At 35.7% G+C, this 21,540-nt stretch overlaps 1 protein-coding gene across 6 annotated transcripts in view; it reads right to left on the bottom strand.

The window, feature by feature from the left end:
* Positions 1 to 21,540, bottom strand: part of COP1 (COP1 E3 ubiquitin ligase) — a 246,412-nt gene that overhangs the window by 148,967 nt on the left and 75,905 nt on the right. For all 6 annotated transcript variants that reach the window (XR_003612279.2, XR_003612280.2, XR_003612276.2 and 3 more), the window contains one exon: positions 12,759 to 12,816. Coding sequence is in view for 1 of the 6 variants with exons in the window: in XM_028122995.2 (XP_027978796.1) it covers positions 12,759 to 12,816 (58 nt within the window). In the remaining 5 variants the exon portion in view is untranslated. The remainder of the gene's footprint in view (positions 1 to 12,758; positions 12,817 to 21,540) is intronic.

Raw genomic sequence — 21,540 nt, 5'->3', positions numbered from 1 at the left:
ACACAGTAAGGCAAAACTGTATTTCTGTCCAAAAACAAAATGATTTTAAAATCAGACAAATAGGGGCCCTGGGTGGCTCATTCGGTTAAGTGCCTGACTCTTGATTTTGGCTCAGGTAATGATCCTGGGGTCAAGAGATGGAGCCCCAGGTTGGGCTCTGCACTCTATGGGGAGTCAGCCTGAGATGATCTCTCTCCTCCCTCTGCCCCTCCCCCCATCCGTGCACCCTCCTCTTGCTTTCTCCCTCTGTCTCTCTGTACCTCTCTCTCTCTCATAAATAAATATTTTTTATTTTTCCAAAGACCCCATCTATTTATTTGAGAGAGCGAGAGAGAGAGCTCAAGCACAAGCAGGGAGAGAGGCAGAGGGAGAGAGAAATGGAGAAGCAGACTCTCCACAGAGCAGGGAACCTGACGTGGGACTTGATCCCAGGCCCCTGGAATCATGACACAAGCTGAAGGCAGACACCTAACCAACTGAGCCACCCAGGTGCCCCTAAATAAATAAATCTTGAAAAAAAATCAGACAAACAGAAGAGAGAACTCACCTGACAGGACCATCACTTAATAGGTAAATACTGAATAGCAAGAAAAGAAGCTAGAAAAAGGAACTTTGGTTATCCTCAAAAAGTTGAAATAAAACAACTGCAATCTAAAATTCAGATCCTGAAAGAACTATCCTGCAATAAAATGAGCAATATTTTTTCATGTGAATGAAAACAAAGAATATTGCCTATAAGCCATTTTTTTAAAAAAATGTGTGAAATTGTGTGCTTAAAAAATTCGGTAAACAGGGGCGCCTGCGTGGTTCAGTCATTAAGCATCTGCCTTCAGCTCAGGTCATGATCCCAGGGTCCTGGGATCGAGCCCCACATCGGGCTCCCTGCTCGGCGGGAAGCCTGCTTCTCTCTCTACCACTCCCCCTGCTTGTGTTCCCTCTCTTGCTGTGTCTCTGTCAAATAAATAAATAAAATCTTAAAAAAAAAATTCAGTAAACAAACTGGAAGGCCTGAAGCACAAAATGAAAAGAAGAAAACCTGTAATCAATAAGTAATTTTAAATACTGTTTGTAACATTAATTATAATATCTAAATTATTGGGCTTAAGAACATGTCAGAATAAATACACCAAAAAATGGCATATAAATCAGAAGAGTGAAGAAAGTTTCAATCTGGAGCACTTATGTTGTTCAAGAGAGTAATTAAGATATTAAATTTAATGAAAAGATGTTCAATATCACTAATCATCAGGGAAATGCAAATCAAAACCACAATGAGATATTATCTCACACATGTCAGAATGGCTAAAGTCAAAAACAGACACACAAACAAACAAGTGTTGACAAGGATGTGAAAAAAAAAGGAGTCCTTGTACACTGTTGATGGGAATGAAAACTGGTGCAGCCATTGTGGAAAACAGAATGGAGATTCCTCAGAAAATTAAAAATAGAACTACCATATGATCCAGTAATTCCATTCCTGGGTATTCACCCAAACAATCTGAAAATACTAATTCAAAAAGATACAAGCACCCTATGTTTATTGCATTATTTACAATAGCTGAACTATGGAAGCAGCCCAAGTGTCCACTGACAGATGAATGGATAAAGAAGATGTGGTGTATGTGTGTACACACACACTCACACACACGAATATTACTCAGCCATGAAAAAGAACGAAATCTTGCCATTTGCAACAACATGGATGGATCTAGAGGGTACAATGCTAAGTAAACAAAGTCAGTCAGAGAAAGACAAATATCATATGATTTCACTCATATGTAGAATTTAAGAAACAAAACAAATGAACAAAGAAAAAAAGAGACAAATAAAAAAAAGACTATTAACTACAGAGAACAAACTGATGGCTACCAGAGAGGAGGTAGGTGGGGAGATGCATGAAAAAGGTGAAGGGGATTAAGACTATACTTATCACAATGAGCACTGAGTAATGTACAAAACTGCTGAATCAATATATTGTACACCTGAAACTAATACAGCATTGTATGTCAACTATACTGAAATTAGATTTTTTTTAATCTTTTTTATTTATTTATTCATGAGAGTCAGAGAGAGAGAGAGAGAGGCAGAGGCAGAGGGAGAAGCAGGCTCCCCACCTAGCAGGGAGCCCAATGCAGGACTTGATCCCAGGACCCTAGGATCATGACCCAAGACGAAGGCAGACACCCAACCATCTGAGCCACCCAGGCGCCCCTGGAATTAGATTTTTTTAAAAAGATGATAATAACTTTAGATTCTGTTTAGATGTTAACTTTGGATCAATTTCAAGGATAACTACTGAAAGCATTTTAACAGAATAGGTAATGTTTAAAACAGTAAAGTGGTGGGAGAAGGGGGTAAAAATATAAGAGAAAAACACAAAAAGGAGAGAAATAGCAAGCATTAAAGAGTAATAAAGATAAATACTAATTAAATTAGCGATAGGAATTTTAAAATATAACTGTATGCTATCTGCAAAAAAAAAAAAAAAACACTGAAAACATAAAGACACTAAATATCTGGAAGTAATAACATGAAAAATAATGTACTAGGCAAATTTAATCAAAGGAGAAAAAAACTCAAGATGAAAAAGCATTAATGGAAATGGAAATGGAAACAGCACCTGGAAATGCAAAACTCTCAACTTAATAATTGTATACCCAGTACACACATAATAGCACAGCTTCAAAAATATATAAAGCAAAAATTCCTAAAGAAATTGACAAACCCACCAACATAGCAGATTAACCTCATCAACTCAACTGAGAAAATGATATGACCTAGTTTAAAAGCTTAATTTAATGAATACATATAAAACACTGTAACCAATGAGAAACACATATTCTTCTTAAGCATACATGGAACATTTACAAAATTGGCCATGTGCTGTATCACTGAATATGTTTATAATCTCAACAGGGCAGAATTTCTTAAATGAAACACAAAGGGCATTAATTATAGAAGTTACAAATTCAGTAACTCAAATTAAGAACTTCTGTTCATCAAAACCCAACATTAGAGGCAAGAGGTTACAAACTGTAAAATGATCTTCGCAACATTCGCAACACCTAAGAAACAAGTTATTACTACTTTGAACATATATTAAAGCTTCTACAAGTAAATAAACAGAAGACCAATATTTAAAAATTGAGAAAAGACATGAAATGCTATTTCACAAAAAGTAAAGGCCAATAAATAAAACATGCTGGCTTTAGAGTGTCAGAAAAATAAGAATTAAAACCACAACTAACCTCTTTTCTTATCCACTAAAGTAGCAACCATTTACAGGTTCAATAGTACTGACAAGGATGTGGAGAAATGAACTCATATACTTTTGTGGTAGGAGCTTTATATTAATAAAAAGACTCTGAAAACAATTTGATATTATCGCAAAATACAAAAACCACTGATGTGTCTACCCTGTCATCCTCACTTCCTCTCCCAGGTACAAAATCTAGGGAAACTCTTGCACCTGTACATCAGGAGACATGAACAAAGATGCCCTTGATAGCAAAAATAAAAACTCTACAAAAACTCAAATGTAGACAGACTGCACAACTGATAAATTGTGGTACATTAACAAAATGGAATATTATACCTTAGTGAAGATGAATCAACTACATCCACAGACATTAGGAACTAATCTTTGAAAAAACAAATCTCAAAAAACTACATACTATCATTGTTAGAAAGTCTACATATAGCCAAACCAAATAATATAGAGATACATATATGTACAGTAAAACTATTTTAAAAAATCAACACACTGTAAACAGAAATATCAGAAAAGTAATTAGTTCTGGACATAAGGTAAGGTGATGAAATTTGTCAGAAGCACAGGGGTAACTTGAATGGTTCTAGTAATTAACATTAAGAGCTCAGTTCAGTGTTTCTTTTATTGTAATTGTGCTTCTATTTACATATTCATGAAATATATTCCTTTTTATGTACCAACATAATTTTTATAAATTCTGAGGGGAAGAATCTGGATTTTTTTTTTTTTTTTAAGATTTTATTTGTCAGCCAGAGAGAGAGAGAGAGAGAGAGAGAGAGCACACAAGCAGGGGGAGCAGCAGGCTTCCCGCTGAGCAAGGAGCCCATGTGGGACTCGATCCCAGGACCCTAGGATCATGACCTGAGCCCAGGGCAGACGCTTAACAGACTGAGACACCCAGGCGTTCCCAAGAATCTGGATTTTTTAAAAAGGGATCTTGCTCAATGGAAACACAGAAAAGATTTTAGTCTGAAAGATTTAGTCTGAGAATGATTACAATAACAAAAACCAAGAATATAACAAAGAAGCAATCAAAACCACTGTTTGCCTTCCAGGTTTTACTGCAACTTTTTTTCACAATTATTTTGCTATTTACTCTTAGCTTTTCTTGAATTTATTTTTTCAGTGCAATTCCTTTCTAATCCATCCAAAATTAAGATTGCTTTGTAATTCTTGGTAAAAATGCATTGCTTAGCTCATTGCCATATGTTAATTGTTAAATTTAAAAATAACATTAATATAAATGAAGAGAAATACACTAATTGTGAAGGGACAGATGTTTAAGAATATGAACTGGCTGTAAATAATCTACAAGGCCAATCATCAGAATGAATACCTTCAGGATAAGGTCTAGATCTATAGGTAGGATATAAATATGGTTAAAAATCAAAATGAAATGTTCATCACTTGTGTTGATCTAGATTACTTCTAAATAAAAATGGCCACATTTACCAAATGTCTGACTTATTCCACTTATACCATTGTGTATATATAGACACCTTCTCTATCCATTCATCCATTAAAGGAGAGATACTGAAACAGAGACATGTTTTATATATATATATGTTTTATACATATATGAAATATATATGATTGTATAAATATTATGTATTATATACTGAGCAGCATGGATTAATCTCAGCTAGTCTGAATTGCCCACATGGTTATCTCTAGACTCCTGCCTACATTACGGAATGTATTCACTAAAGAAAGATAAAATGATATTCTGTACCATAAGTCAGTGAGTTGTTCTGGAACAAAATATATTAGTCTGTCAGCATTGTTTAGTAATAATAAATGAATTTATGATTTGTACATGGTTTCAGTGGAGCCTTTAAAGGCTGGTCATGTAACTATAATGTACTGCCTATGTGACATATTTAAAATAAGAGATCCTGACCACAAGCCAACTTTGGATTCCTACTACTGAAGTACTTGAGACACAAGCCAGGAGTATTTCTAAACCTGGAGACAAAGCAGTTCCTGTGTGACCCAGTCTGGAAGGACAAAGAAGCCTGGACCTGAAATCGCCAGACCCCTTTCAATGAGTATCCTCCTTCTGCTTGGCTGTATGGTATCCACTGCCTTTAATCAAGCTGTTCCAAAAGTATAAACTATTTGACTCCTGTGAGTCCTTTCATTAATCAAACACTTAAGGTGATTAATATGTAATTAACACATATATATGTATAGATAACATAACATATATTATATATACACATACATATGTCTCCTAGGTCTCTCTGTCCACTGAAAAGGCCTACAAGCACTGACATTCGAGGACCAATGAGCACACTTAAAACCCAGATCTTGGTATTTAAATAACATTCACCATTAAAAGAAAATGGGGTTTCTTGGATACATCACTGATTCCAGGACTGGGGCAAGGGGATGCTGCAACATCTTAATGTCTAAGAATGTAAGAAGGTACTTAAAGAATGATAGGAACATGTCAAAAGAACATGGAAATCAACTTCAAAGAGTCCCAACCAGCCAAACATGGGACAATTTAAGTTAAAAGTGATTAACAGAGAGGTGCCTAGGTGGCTCAGTCGTTAAGCATCTGCCTTTGGCTCAGGTCATGATCCCAGGGTCCTGGGATTGAGCCCCTCATCGGGCTCCCTGCTCAGCGGGAGGCCTGCTTCTCCCTTTCCCACTCCCCCTGCTTGTGTTCCTGGCTCTCACTGTATCTCTCTCTGTCAAATAAACAGATAAAATATTTTTTAAAAAATGATTAACAGAATGAATTAGGAATCCATAAATCCATAAGGATATAAACAAAGAGGAGGAAAAGGTCTTTCTTACAGTAGAAATGCTAACTAATAAATGTGGAATAAGGAATTAAAAATTATCATTAATTATCATTTGGGCAATAGCCGTATCAATAACTATTTCAAGTAAGATTTATTAATAGCACAGAAGAGAGAAAATGGTAATTTTACAGTAGAGAAATATGACAGGTACCACCTTAATAAAGTGATCAGAGTTAACATCATCAGTATTGAGCAAAGAGGTATCCTATGCACCCAGATATGAGAAACTAACACAGAAGGGTGCAACTCTGTAGTATTCCTGGTTAAAATGGATAATCTGTATTGAGTCCTAAGAAAACATCTGACAAACTCACAGTGAGGGATGTTCTACAAAATAACATACTCTTCAAAAATGTCAGTGTAATGTAAGACTGAGGAACGATAAGAATTTTAAGGAGACTAGAGAAGCATGACAACAAAATGCAACAAGTGACTGTAGATTAGTACTGAACAAGGAAAGTTTTTTCTTTCTGCTAAAAAAGAGTATTTATTAATGGTATTAATGGCAAAACTGCTGAAATTTAAATAAGTTATCTTAAATAATATTAATGATAATTTCCTGATTTTGCTAATTATACTAAGGATATATAATAATTCTAAAGCAAAATCAACAAGTACTTATAAAAGTCCAGAGGTATAAAATATTTGTTTCTGGTTTCACTTACATTATACTGTTAACACATTTTTTAATTCAACTATAAACATTTTATTTAAGAGGAGCACCTGGGTGGCTCAGTCGCTTAAGCATCTGCCTTCAACTCAGGTCATGATTCCAAGGTCCTGGGATCGAGCCCCAGGTCGGGCTCCTTGCTCTGCAGAGAGCCTGCTTCACTCTCTCTCCCTCTCTGCCTGCCATTCCCTGTGCTTGCGCACACACTCTCTCTTGCTCTCTCTAATAAATAAATAAAATCTTAAAAAAGAATTTTTATTTAAGAGTAATAAAATCCTATAGCTGTACCATAGTTTCTCTAGGTATTCTATTATGATTGGGAGTATTTATTTTCCCAGAATTTTTACCTACATAAATAATACTAGCATATAATCTTTACACAGTACTTTGAATCATTTCTTATAATAAATTTCTATCCGTATAATGATAAACTCACATTTTCAGCTTTCGTCTTATGTATACATTGCCAAATACTCTTCCTAGATTACCAACTCTCTTCCCTTCCCTTTCCCTCTCCCAAACTCACGCACAACCACACACAGCAAAGAGTATTTACAATTTTGAAAAGTTCTGAACCATAGCTATTAGGTGACTCCTTTGAACCTTGTATTACTTCATATTTTGTTTTATTATTTGGGAAAGTGAGTATTATTTCATTTGTGACCGGGCCATTTGAATTTTCACGTTTTTTGAATTTTCACCTTTTTTGAATTTTCACTTTTTTTTTTGCCATTTTTTCTTTTTTTTACCCTATTTGGAGCTTTCATCAAAAAGACGAAATGGGGGCACCTGAGTGGCTCAGTTGGTTAAGCGACTGCCTTCGGCTCAGGTCATGATCCTGGAGTCCTGGGATCGAGTCCTGCATCGGGCTCCCTGCTCAGCAGGTAGTCTGCTTCTCCCTCTGACCCTCCCCCCTCTCATGCTCTATCTCATTCTCTCTCTCAAATAAAATAAAATAAAATAAAATCTTTAAAAAAAAAAGATGAAATGGATATAAAAAGCTTTCATTATTTTGAAGCAACTAAACCAATTACCTAGCGTACTTAAAATACCTTTCCTAGTTTTTTAAAATGTTGTTCACTGTTAAAATTCTGTTTATGTAAGATATAGCCTTCTTTCTTAATTTCTACAATCCTATTAGTATTTATCTCATTATTTAGCTGATTTAGACTCTCACAGTAAGTGGTTTTCCACAAATGGTTTGGTTTCCTGGCTATCACAACACCATTTACTTAATCCCCACTTTCCCCACTGATCTGCGTAACCACCTTTACCACAGTCTAATAAATTCTTCATTACTTTTGAGTTCGATTTTAAATTTTATTGTGCTCCTTTTGTTACAGCAGTCTTAGAATACATTTTAATAATTTATTGGGTAAATGCCCTTGTGATTATTATACCTCTGAATCCATTCATCCTACTAATGAACTTTAAAGTCGGTCACACTCCCTGCACTCTTAAAAAATATTGAGATTTTTATGGAATCACATTAAATTAATAATTATGGCAACTGGTCTATTCAAATTGTCCTATAATTACTTTAATCTCAATATTTTTAATTTTTCTTAAAAATTATATATTTCATTAAGACTCATTTTAATAGTATGCATAAGCACTGTCTAAATTATTTTAATCTACTACATATTATAAATCAATTTCAATTATATATTGAAACATTTTATATGAGCGCTTTGTCTCCCTCTACACTCACCATCTTAAGATTTTTCCCAGCTTTGGGGCACCTGCGCGGCTCACTCAGTTAAGTGTCCACTCTTGGTTTTCTAGGGTTGTGATCTCAAGATCGTGAGATCGAGCCTCACATCAGCTCCACGCTCAGTGTGGAGTCCGCTTGAGATTCTCTCTCCCTCTCCCCCTGCCCCTCCTGCTTGTGTACTCTCTCTGTCTCTCTCTCTCTCTCCCGCTCTCTAAAATAAATGGATAAATCTTTAAAAACAAAAACAAAAACAGGGGTGGCTCAGTCATTAAGCGTCTGCCTTCGGTTCAGGTCATGATCTCAGTGTCCTGGGATCGAGCCCTGCATCAGGCTCCCTGCTCGGTGGGAAGCCTGCTTCTCCCTCTCCCACTCCCCCTGCTTGTGTTCCCTCTTCTGCTGTGTCTCTCTCTGTCAAATAAATAAAAAATAAAATCCTATCTTTAAAAAAAAAAAACAATAAATGGGGCGCCTGGGTGGCTCAGTCGTTAAGCGTCTGCCTTCGGCTCAGGTCATGATCCCAGGGTCCTGGGATCAAGTCCCACGCCAGGCTCCCTGCTCAGCGGGAAGCCTGCTTCTCCCTCTCCCACTCCCCCTGCATTGTGTTCCCTCTCTAGCTATGTCTCTGTCAAATAAATAAAATCTTAAAAAAAAAAAAAAACAATAAATGTATAGCCTTTGATACAAAGAATAAAGTGAGACAAGTACCTATTCAACCAAGTTTAACTGGTCTCACTCAAAAAAAAACAAAACACAAAGTCTTTATAATGGCCTAAGAAAGTCATGTGCCAAGTGGCCTCTGTTAAGTTTTATCTCATTTCTACTTTTCTCCCCACTGATTACTCCTCTCCAGCCACAACAGACTTCTAAATTATGTCAGGCATGCTCCTACCTCAGAGCTCATTTACTTATTAACCCTCTTCCCAGAACTTGGGAATCCCAGTGATACTCACATGGGCTTGCTCCCCCTCCACTTTGTTCAAAGGTAGTCTACTTTTATTACTATAAGTATCTCTCCTACTGGAAACTTCGTTACAGCAGAGGTCTTTGTTTTGTGTTTGTTCAATCATGTATCCCCAGAGCCTGTAATAGTGCCTGGTATATAGCAGGTACTCCAAAACATAAATACATAAATAATTTAAATTTTTTTAAAAAATCTCTTGGTTGAATAAATGGGTATTTAAAAGCATAGGCTCTGAAGCCATAATGCCTGAGTTAAAATCTCAGCACCCTCCTCTTATTAGTTATGTTACCTTTAGCAACCTCCTTAACTTCCGTATGCCACAGTTTTCTCCTCAATAAAATAAAAAATAATAGTAATAGTACTTACCTCATAGGGAAGTTCGGAGAATTAAAGTAGGTAATGCATGTAAAGTACCTTAATTACTTTAATATTCATGAACAGTAAGTGTAAAATAATGATGACTATGACTATTATTACTACTTTAATTCATTCTTGAGATATACTTCAAAATCTTCCACCATGTTTAAGTTTTAATTAATTTTCCAAAAATTTATATCAATTTTTGCTTTATATAAACTCCAATGTTATACTATGTCACACAAATTATTACTACTTTGGAGAAATATCACTTTTCTTTATGTGAAAAATGTTATCTTTTATGTTTTTCTCCTTGAGTTCTATTTTGGTAATGCACTTTTCTTTCTTTTGTTCTTGTTTTAGTTTTTACTATATTCTTTAGTATTCTTACATTTGACAGGCTTATCCTTAACTATTCCTCTATTTTCCATCCTTTTTTTGTCAATTTGCTTTAGGTCTATCTGTTCTAAAGAACATAGCTAGAAACGAAGGGTAGGCCTTCAGCACAATATGTCCTATCAGTTCTATCCCATAAACACTAGTAGGATTTCCTCCTCAACAACTTCCCTGTCCTCCAGCAGATGCTACGGTTGGAGTGATCCAGGAGACCCAGGCTTTGTCATCCTTAAGCACACTTCACACTCTCATGTTAGGCAGCCTTCCTAAGTATTTTTTTAATCCTCTATAAATTCTTTTAAGTTTTCAGTGTGAGGATAGTAATAGGTCAATGGGATTTCTGGTGAGTGAAGGTTGGAGAGAGATTAACACACTGACTGGCTCAGTATACTATCTCAAACCAGAAATCTCTTTATTACCTGATAATATCAAGTGCTGCTCTAAAAATTAAAACAAATAAACCAAAAAACAAAAAAAAATCTATTCTTACTACTTTTCTTTTTCACCCAGATTCAACTTCTATTGTTTCTAGCTCACTGCTAGAAATTCAATTAAATATTATGTAAATGGCAATTACAGAAAAACCTTTTCTTGTTCCTCTATGAAGAGACTGTCAATGCCCTGCAGCCAAAGACCAACAGAAACACACAACTGTAGCTGAACAAGTTTTAATTATCGCTCACTGAAACAAAGAATATAACACATTGTGGGTAAGAGAGAGGTATCTCAGTTAAGAGCCAACTTATAGGATACAGGCTCATGTTAAGTGTTTGAGGGAGGGCTGTGGATGGGATGCTTTCAAGAAGTGGGGGTAATGCTGTGGTTGAGTATCTAGAAGGACAGAACACTACCGTAACACTAAAGTTGTAAATAGTAAAGCAACAGCAATTGTTCATATTAGCCAGGACATTAATGTCTTTGGTATTTTTGGGGGCTTGCATGGTGACTTTGTTTTTATATGTGCTTAGACAGTTTATGAAGTGACCTTATATTTGTTTTACTTCATCACAGCCACAGAATGGATTTATCTGATGTTGATGTTTTGTGAGATTAGGGTCAAAAGGAAAACAGCAAGGTCCAACTGTGAATACAAAGCTGTTTCCAGATTCAAAGACTGCTTTTTCCTCTCAAGTTTTTAAGGTATGTTTCAACTTAATGCTTTAAAATTTCTCCTGATATATCCCATTATGTCTTATAAAAACAAGAAGATCAGGCACCTGGGTGGCTCAGTTAGTTAAGTGACTGCCTTCAGCTCAGGTCATGATCCCGGAGTCCTGGGATCAAGTCCCACATCCGGCTCCCTGCTCGGCACAGAGTCTGCTTCTCCCTCCTACCCTACCCCCTCTTGTGCTCTCTCTCTCAAATAAATAAATAAAATAAAAATCTTTAAAGAAAAAAAAGAAACAAGAAGATCAGGTGTTTTCACTGTTGTTCAGAAAGAGATGCGAACTAATCTATGAACTTAATATAAAATAATAGGCCAAATACATGCATGCATATGAAGATAACACAGGATGTTCAGAGTAGTTATACCAACTAACCATGAAAGTAATAGAAGTGGTCACCTAGGTAGTGGGAAAAGGAAAACACAAACAAAAGCTGCATGATCCAAAAGAATTTTCTTTTCACTTTGATAAAAATAACCACACTACACATAAAGCGAATATACAAATGAACATGCATTTAAAAACACCTCATTGTTTCCCTCTTACTATGAAGGATAATATTAAGACAATTTCTACAATCTGAATAAGATACAGGGATTAGATAAAAGCATTGTATCCATGTTAACTTTTTGAATTTTAAAATATATTGTAATTACATAAGACAATACCCTTGTTTTTAAGGAAATACACACTAAAGTATTTCGAGGTAAAGGATCATTATGTCTGTACCCAACTCAAACAATGCAGAGAAGAAAATTTCTGTGTGCATAAGCAAAAGAGAGAATGAGAATGAACAAAAAAATGTGATCAAATGTTAACTTTTAGACAATCTAGATAAAGGACATAAAGGAGTTCCTTTTACCACTTTGGTTATTTTTCTCTAAGTCTGACATTACTTCAGTATAAAAAGTCAAAAAAAAAAAAAAGTCCAGCCTCAAAATTAGATTTGACAAATACCAGCAACCCCAAGTTAAAGATGGAGAAAGTAAACGTCAAAACAATCATACCATTAATTAGAAGAGAGGTAAAGCTGAAGTCTATTTTACTCAAATCTGTAGTTTACTTCCCACAGAAAAGCTTAACATTTCCAACATAATGATAAGTAATTCATCAATAGATTATAAAGATCCCTGAGAAAAACAATGTGCTGATTATTCATAATTTCATCTTACAGTATTTCCTTCCTCTCAAGGTCTCATGTTACTAGTATTCAAAAAAATTTTTTTGACTCATCATTTAGCACATAAATAGCTGTTTATGCATCAGAACTATCTAAGTCCCAATCAATGCCACAGCACTCAAAACAGTTACGTTTGTGACAGGACATTCCAGTAAACTAATCTACGACTTTAAAACTCAGATGATTATATTCATTGTACCACAAAAACATACTGCTAAATATATCATTACCTGAGAACTGCCACTGAAACCAGGAGGTTGGCTGTATTCTGTAGAATCAATAATACTACTGCAAAATGAAGAGAGAAAAATATGATTTCAGTGTTTACATTATTCTAGCAACAGAAAAAGTAAATCTAAAATACATCATATCTAAATCCAGTATTTCTTATTTCTAAGCAAAGAAAATATTTATTGCCAATAACTTAGATACCAAATAAATGCATAACCCATAAACAATCAGCAAATAAACAATTTATAAACCCTTCACCCCACCACCTTAAACAAACACACCATGAAAGAATATCAATAGGAAATAATCACAAAACAAGTGTATACAGAAATGTATCTGCTTCAATTTCATTTTCAGATAGGAACACTATTTAAGGAAAAAAGGACTTAAGAGTATTAGGAAAAGAGCACAAGCAATCCATCCAAGTTACAGTTAAGAGGTCCTGTTAGGCCACTACAAAGCTACAGTGTCCTCAGACACATACTTTGTAACCACTCCATTTCCTCATCTTCAAAGTGAGATGAGTGGGGACTATCACTAGATTATCTAGAGTCCCTTCCAGGTCCAAAATATTACGATAAACATCTCATGTGAAGGAAAATTACCAAAGGAATAGAATAAATGATAACCCATAATCTTTTTTTCACAATCCAATACCTATACACTAGTTTTCTATACCTGATCAAAAACATAATCTGCTTTCTGCATTGGTTCTTTTTATTTGGTTGTAACGTCTCCGCATTTTTCTACATAAGTATAGAAGAATCTCTGAAACTATCTTTTTTTCCTATTAGTTCTATCTTTACCACGCCTACATTCTTCTTATCTTTAAATTAGCCTCTGAAGACCATTAACCCCTGAAAATGGCAAAACATCTATCAACCATGATAAACCATAGTTATTTACATTTTTAAAAATTCCCCTTCCCTATTACCACTACAAATAATATTTATATTGTCTACCCTAATGAAATTTAGGCAAGTGAAGGTATGGATTAAGTTGTCTATACACAAAATCATTCTTTAGTATTCAAATAACCCCAAAAGTTATAACATGAGAGGCATTCTTAAGGGCACACAGAGTGGTTGTGAATATTACCCTTGAGCAGCTAAATGACTCTGGGCAAGTTGTTAATCTTATTTGATCTCTAGTTTCTCCAACTACTAAATAAGGAAGAGACTTCAGAGAGGTGTGAAATTTAAAAAAGTATGTTCTCAGTATAATTCCAAGAAAAAAAAACATTTGATATACTTTACCCTCTATTAACACATATAATTAGTCAATAAAATACAACCTCACATTTAAAAAAGTAAAAAAAAAAAAAGTACAATAAATTAGATGGAAATGTCCTCACAATAGTCTTAAAAAATGCAACACATACTAAAAGATCTTAATTCCTTGTGTTTCTAACTATTCCTACAGTAAGGCTCAATTATACAAGAAAGAGCCTTCAAAGCACTTACACTACAAATTAAAGAATTAACACAATCTTGTAATGGGTTGCTTTATGGGAAATATAACCAATGATCACTGTCCTTACAGAGTCATGCACTGGCATGACTAGATCATGTGCTACTTTTAGTATACTCCATCTAGGGACTAACAAGACTAAAAATGAAAAAACATGCATTCAAAATCTCTCTGTTCAGGTCCCCCCGGATGGATCAGTTTAAGCGTCTGCCTTCAGCTCAGGTCATGATCCCAGGACCAAGCGCCACGTCAAGCAGGGTCTCAGGCGTCAGGCTCCCTGCTCAGGAGGAAGTCTGCTTCTCCCTCTCCCTCTGCCCCTCTCTCACTCTCTTTCAAATAAATAAATAATAAATCTTTTAAAAAACCAAAATCTCTCTGTTCCTTTTACTAATGAAATCTAATCCCCTAGCATTTTTATAAACATTAATAAAATTATGTAGCTGCATATTTAGAAGTCAGTAGAAGTCAGTAGCATTTCTAGATATTATTTTTTATGGTATTATAATTCAGATTGGATTGGAAGCCTGAATAATGATACTGATATATCAGTGTCTACAGTGAGATAACACTACATGCCAAATACATATTTTTAAAAATACCCACCAATTTATAAAAGAAATTAAAATTACAGGTTTTAAATGATATTTTATCAATAATGACTGCAGAGTTTGAAATTTATGTTCTATCAGATCTTAATCTTATTCACTAGGGAAAATTTATTGATGCATACAAAGACTACAACAGAAGAAATCTGAAAAACAAACCTCCTTAATTATTCTCTATAAAATGTGTGTTGTATACAAAGTTACATAAGTAGAAGGAAATATTAAAAAGCACTGACGGTCTGGGTCCTCTTGATTCTGGCGCTATACCACTTCTTAACTCTAAGTCAGCCACAGTCACCAAACAGTAATGACAACAATGACAGAAGCACTGCTATGTACTAGGCACTGACCTAAACCATTTAAACCCTCTTAACTCAAGGGGAACACTCCTACACTGTTGGTGGGAATGCAAGCTGGTGCAACCACTCTGGAAAACAGTATGGAGGTTCCTCAAAAAGTTGAAAATAGAGCTACAATACGATCCAGCAATTGCACTCCTGGGTATTTACCCCAAAGATACATATGTAGGGATCCGAAGGGGTACGTGCACCCCGATGTTTATAGCAGCAATGTCCACAATAGCCAAACTGTGGAAAGAGCCAAGATGTCCATCGACAGATGAACGGATAAAGAAGATGTGGTATATATACACAATGGAATATTATGCAACCATCAAAAGGAATGAGATCTTGCCATTTGCAATGACGTGGATGGAACTGGAGGGTGTTATGCTGAGTGAAATAAGTCAATCAGAGAAAGACATGTATCATATGACCTCACTGATATGAGGAATTCTTAATCTCAGGAAATAAACTGAGGGTTGCTGGAATGGTGGGGGGGATGGGAGGGATGGGGTGGCTGGGTGATAGACATTGGGGAGGGCATGTGCTATGGTGAGCGCTGTGAATTGTGCAAGACTGTTGAATCACAGATCTGTACCTCTGAAACAAATAATGCAATATATGTTAAGAAAAAAAAGAAGAAGAAGATAGCAGGAGGGGAAGAATGAAGGGGAGTAAATCGGAGGGGGAGACGAACCATGAGAGAGGATGGACTCTGAAAAACAAACTGAGGGTTCTAGAGGGGAGGGGGTGGGGGGATGGGTTAGCCTGGTGATGGGTATTAAAGAGGGCATGTCCTGCATGAAGCACTGGGTGTTATGCACAAACAATGAATCATGGAACACTACATCAAAAACTAATGATGTAATGTATGGTGATTAACATAACAATAAAAATTAAAAAAAAATAAACCCTCTAACTCTAAGGTAGGTACTACTATCATTCCCATTTCTCAAATCAGGCACGGAGAGATTATGTATTTGGCCCAACATAACAAAGTTAGCAAACAGCTGGGTTAGGATTCAAACTCATGCAGTTTGGCTCCAGAACCACCATGCTATATCTATATACCCTAGGCACATCATGTTCTCTAACTGAAAAGGGGGGAAATCTCCTGGATTAGTCACCCCAACTCACAGACATAATGTAAGGAGAAAAGTGAAAGAATAGCAACCTATGAATATGCAAGAGACACTATTATTTAAAATAAATGTCATTAAAGTTATAAAACTTTAATAAAAACACTGTAACAGCAAGGTCAAGAAGAAAATTTCAGCGTAGTGACTAAAACTGATTTAAGAATAAATACACTTTAATCAAGATGGGGAAAATGAGTTGATAAAAAAAGAAAGAAACCCCAATGTTTTCACTGGGAAAATGAGAAGCTTAGCTAAAAACAGAAATGAAAACTATGCAGCGTTAATTACAAGGGAATTACAAGGGAAATTCACAGCTGTGCAACTAGATGTCACACAACTACTCTCACTCAAACATTTGCCTCCAAAAACAAAGGTATATTTCATAGTTAAAAGGCAGACTAGTAAGTCAATTTCACATAGAAGCTATATCCATAATGAATAAGTAGCTTAGAGAAAACAGTGGTTCATTCTTGGTAAAAATACTAGATGACTACTTTTTGATTGGGCTTTTATTTGAAAAAGACGGTTCACATTTAAATTACCAATAGATACATTAGCTAATTAAATTATAGAGAATTTTTTATTCTGTGAGCAAACTATAGCATATTAAGATCATTTAAGGCTGAACATTAGGGGCACCTGGGTGACTCAGTCAGTTAAGCATCTGCCTTTGGCTCAGGTCATGATCCCAGGGTCCCGGGGATTGAGCACCGCATCAGGCTCCCTGCTCAGCAGGTAGTCTGCTTCTCCCTCTCCCTCTGCTTCTTCCCCTCCCCACCTTGTGCTCTCTCTCTTTCTCTCTCTCTCTCAAATAAATAAATAAAATGTTTTTAAAAAATCATTTAAGGCTGAACATTAAAAAAATAAATGAGGGTTTTAAATAAATAAGGGAACTGAATGGACAAAAAATTGCTATGTACACACATGAAATTAGACTAACTGCTGCTATTCATTTGTTCTTTCATTAGTATAAATTTAAGACAGAAGAATAAGCCTCTACATTTAATAAACTATATGGGCCTAGAGCCAAAACCTGTTCCCTTGCAGTATTTTACATAAAAGTATTAAACCAGTTCCCCCAAACAAAGCATGCTAAGCAACATGTAACCTGAAAATAATTTGATTTATAAATTTTAATAATGATTAATTAAAATCAGATATGGTTTTAATTACTTTTTTTTTAAGATTTTATTTATTTGACACAGAGAGAGAGCACACAGGAAGGGGGAGCTGCAGGCAGAGGCAGAGGGACAAGCAGATTCCTTGCTGAGCAGGGAACCCGAGGCAGGGCTAGATCCCAGGACTCTGAGATCATGACCTGAGCAGAAGGTAGATGTTTAACCAACTGAGCCACCCAGGCGCCCCTATGGTTTTAATTTCTTAAAACTTGTATGCTACTATTTTATTTCCTTTCTACCATGGCAGTAATCCCTAATATTATAAACACATAAGAACCAAATTACTTGCTTTTCTCAAAATAGTGTTTTCTGTCAGTTACTTAACACAGAGGTTTTTCTCCGCTACATCAGAGTGATCATATCATTTCTTTTATATAAGAACTGAAGTGTTGAATTCCAAATTAATGGTAAATCTCATTTACTAAAAAACCAAAACTCCTGTGCACCCCACTTTTGCAGACACCTCAAGAGACTAGAAATCAGTCTTAATGTTTGTTTTTCCTTTCTGATTCTACCAAACCCTTTAACATTTGACATAACTATTCAAACAAATCATCCAACATCAATGTGACTCATCTGTCTACTAACATCTATTGAGTGCTTACTTTGTGCCAGGCATTATTCTCATTTCTCTAATGTATTATCACATTTAATCAGTGAAGACAGGTATTATCCTCATTTTACAAATGAGAAAACTGAGGTGTACAAAAGTTAATACACTAAGATCAAACTAATCATAACTTGTAGAGTTGAAATTTGAACCCAGGCCGTTAATTCCAGAATCCTTAAGGAAGACTGACGAAATGACATACATTTTCTCTTCTTGAAGAATATCACTGCCCTCCCACTTTTGAACCAAAAGTTTCTATTTATCTTCTTTTCTTCTTTTATTCTCAACTCTGTGATGACTTCCAAAACTCTTTCACCTCCCAAGGCTTAATGAGCTCTAGAGTAAGGATGCTTGCATTAAAATACTGGTTATGCCACTAATCATGTGATACTGGGCAAATTACTTCATCTCTAGGACACAACTCCGTCATCTGTACAATGAAGAGGATAAAAAAACCTACTGCACTGCATCTGTTCTGAGGGTTATATGAGATAGCATGTGTAAATTACAAAATGGTCCCTAACACATAGATATCACTATGATAGTTGTAACTTTTATAAATAAATACAGTTCTCAAAGACAGTAATAATTTCTTGATTTTGATGCAAAATCCAACTGAAAATTAACAGGAAACCTTTTCTAATACACTGTCTCACACTCTTTACAAAGAGATAGTACTATTACTCATATTGGTATTTGAAAGAACTTCACCATGATATTTTAAAACAAACTTTGTGTAAATTAACATTGCTGACTACAAAGGCCTTTTTAGCAATACATAGTTTGGCTTTTAAAAATATTGGGCTCAAAAAGATTCCACAAAATTTCAATTCCTAAAATGTAAAACTAAAAATCATATACTTTTTATGACTTATCTGAAAGTAAAACCTGCCCTGGACAGATCTGTTATCATTTCACTATGAACATTCATGTTTCAATGCAAAAATATTAATGTGCTTGATTATGTGGAATGGTCTCATACTTTTCCATCAGTATTATATAATATTATGGAGCAGGGGGTGGGAGACAGACAGAACATTAAATACTGAAACACTTCTGACTCCAAAGGTTTCAAAAAAAGTTATAGGAACCTATACACCATACAGCTTGGATTTACTTGAGAAACGCAACTTCAGTAGTAAAAATATTGGGCTCCAGAGTACATATCTATGGCCTCTACGAAAAGGAAGAAATTCAGTTTGTTTTTCTAAGAACAGAAGTTACTAGAGTATTTCAGAACTCCAGAAAAAATGCTCCTCAATAGTTTATTAATTGTCCCCTTTTTATTGTACATGGTTATGAAGGGTTATAGTTACACAGTGCACAGGGGGACTGTATGAACTTAATATTTATACTGCCTTTTAAAATGTCCATAATTCCATAATTATTCCTAAAGTTGAAAAAGAAAAGCAAAAACCCCAGTTATCTGAAATAAACTTAGAAAAGGCTTTTAAAGCAAGGAAAGCAGAAAAAGCATTACAAAAACTTAAGATTCAAAGGTAGAGGATCTGGAGAATGGGGGAAATATGCTAGGACTTGGGTAGGGGAAAGACAGTAAATAGCAGAAACAAAAAATGGTAATAACACATAAAATTTTATGCTTTATTCAATTATCCTTATATCTAAAACAGGGTTACCATGTATTCCGACAGTCTTCCCAGCCTCTCCCAACCCAGACCTCCCACAATCAAGGCATACCTAAAACAATCAAAGAGGTGGAAAGTTCCCTCTATGACTAACCTGACAAAACAAAAAGCAAGAGGATCTAATCACAGTATATGAATGGAATCAACAAGGAACGGTTAGTATATACCAATAATGTGCTTCCGACCCAAAGACTTATTTTAATTTTCCTGGCTCTCCCAAGTCCAGAAACTTGATTTCAGGTGTTTTTAAGACATTATAGAAAGATACGTAACTTTACAGAATTGAGAGTAAAATAGAAATCTTTACCTTATCCTCTCCAAAAGATGAAATAAGCTAAAGATATAAAACTTTAGTATTAAATATTTGCTTTCTTTTACGAAAAAAATCATATCTGATTTAAAGATTTACTTAGACACATCTCAATAATACAGACATATTCACTACCTACTAAACCAATGTTTACATATTTTTAAAGTATGATCCCCCAAACCTGCATTTAAATCTCTGGGAACCACCTCAGACCTAATGATGAGATTTGGGGTAGGGTTCGAAAATCTTCATTACAAGGACGCCTGGGTGGCTCAGTTGTTAAGCGTCTGCCTCTGGCTCAGGTCATGATCCCAGGGTCCTGGGATCGAGTCCCACATTGAGCTCCCTGCTCAGTGGGGAGCCTGTTTCTTTCTCTGCCTGCCACTCCCCCTGCTTGTGCTCTCTCTCTCTGGCAAATAAATAAGATCTAAATAAGAAAAAAAAAGAAAATCTTCATTACAAACAAGAGTCTTGGTTAATACACACACTGGAATTTGGCCTATTCACACCTTATATTTCAGAACTGGAATGGACTGTTATAATCATCATGAAGTGGTGACAAATTATACTTCATAACAAAAACTCCAAGGTGTTCTTTAAAAATCCTGAAATGCCTATAAATCAAATGTAAATACCAAAGTTTCAGAGTTAAAAGCATTTTGATTATTTTAAATTTTGGAATCAAAGTCTTATTTACATATTTTAAGCAGAAAATTTAATTTGCCAGCATAACTTATTTTTCAACCTAAAGCTATGTAACCATGAGAGCAGGGTTCCAGGGTCTGTCATATTCACAACTGTGTATCCAGTGCCTATAACAAGGTTTTATACATGTCTTATATGCCCTCCAAAACTGGGTGAGTGACTGAAGAATAAATTCTTCAGACATTCTAAATAAAGAAACTGCACAGTGAGGCGCCTGGGTGGCTCAGTGGATAAGCATCTGCCTTCAGCTCAGGTAATGGTCCCAGGGTCCAAGGATAGAGCCCCGCATTGGACTCCCTGCTCAGCGGGAAGCCTGCTTCTCCCTCTCCCCCTGCTTGTGTTCCCTCTCTCGATATGTCTCTGTCAAATAAATAAAAAATCTTTAAAAAAAAAAAAAGAAACTGCACAGTTTCAGAAAAGGTTTTCATAACTTGGTAATTCTCTATTACCTATCAATTTAATGAGAAATTGCAGATGTGGGACGCCTGGGTGGCTCAGTCTATTAAGCGTCTGCCTTTGGCTGCGGTAGTGATCCCGAGGTACTGCGATCAAGTCCAACATCGGGCTCCTTGCTCAGTGGGGAGCCTGCTTCTCCCTCTGCCACTCCCCCTGTTTGTGAGCTTGCTCTCTCTGACAAATAAATGATTCTCAAACAAATAAATTTTTTAAAAAAAGAATTGGGACTCCTGGGTGGCTCAGCTGGTTAAGCGACTGCCTTCGGCTCAGGTCATGATCCTGGAGTCCCAGGATCGAGTCCCGCCATCAGGCTCCCTGCTC

The sequence above is a fragment of the Eumetopias jubatus genome, unplaced genomic scaffold (assembly GCF_037043125.1).
Source record: "Eumetopias jubatus isolate StellerSeaLion01/CBP00866 unplaced genomic scaffold, mEumJub1_p1.0 scaffold_12, whole genome shotgun sequence".
Lineage (NCBI taxonomy): Eukaryota > Metazoa > Chordata > Mammalia > Carnivora > Otariidae > Eumetopias > Eumetopias jubatus.
The sequence above is the reverse complement of the archived record's forward strand: the minus strand, read 5'-3'. Positions and strand labels throughout refer to the sequence as shown.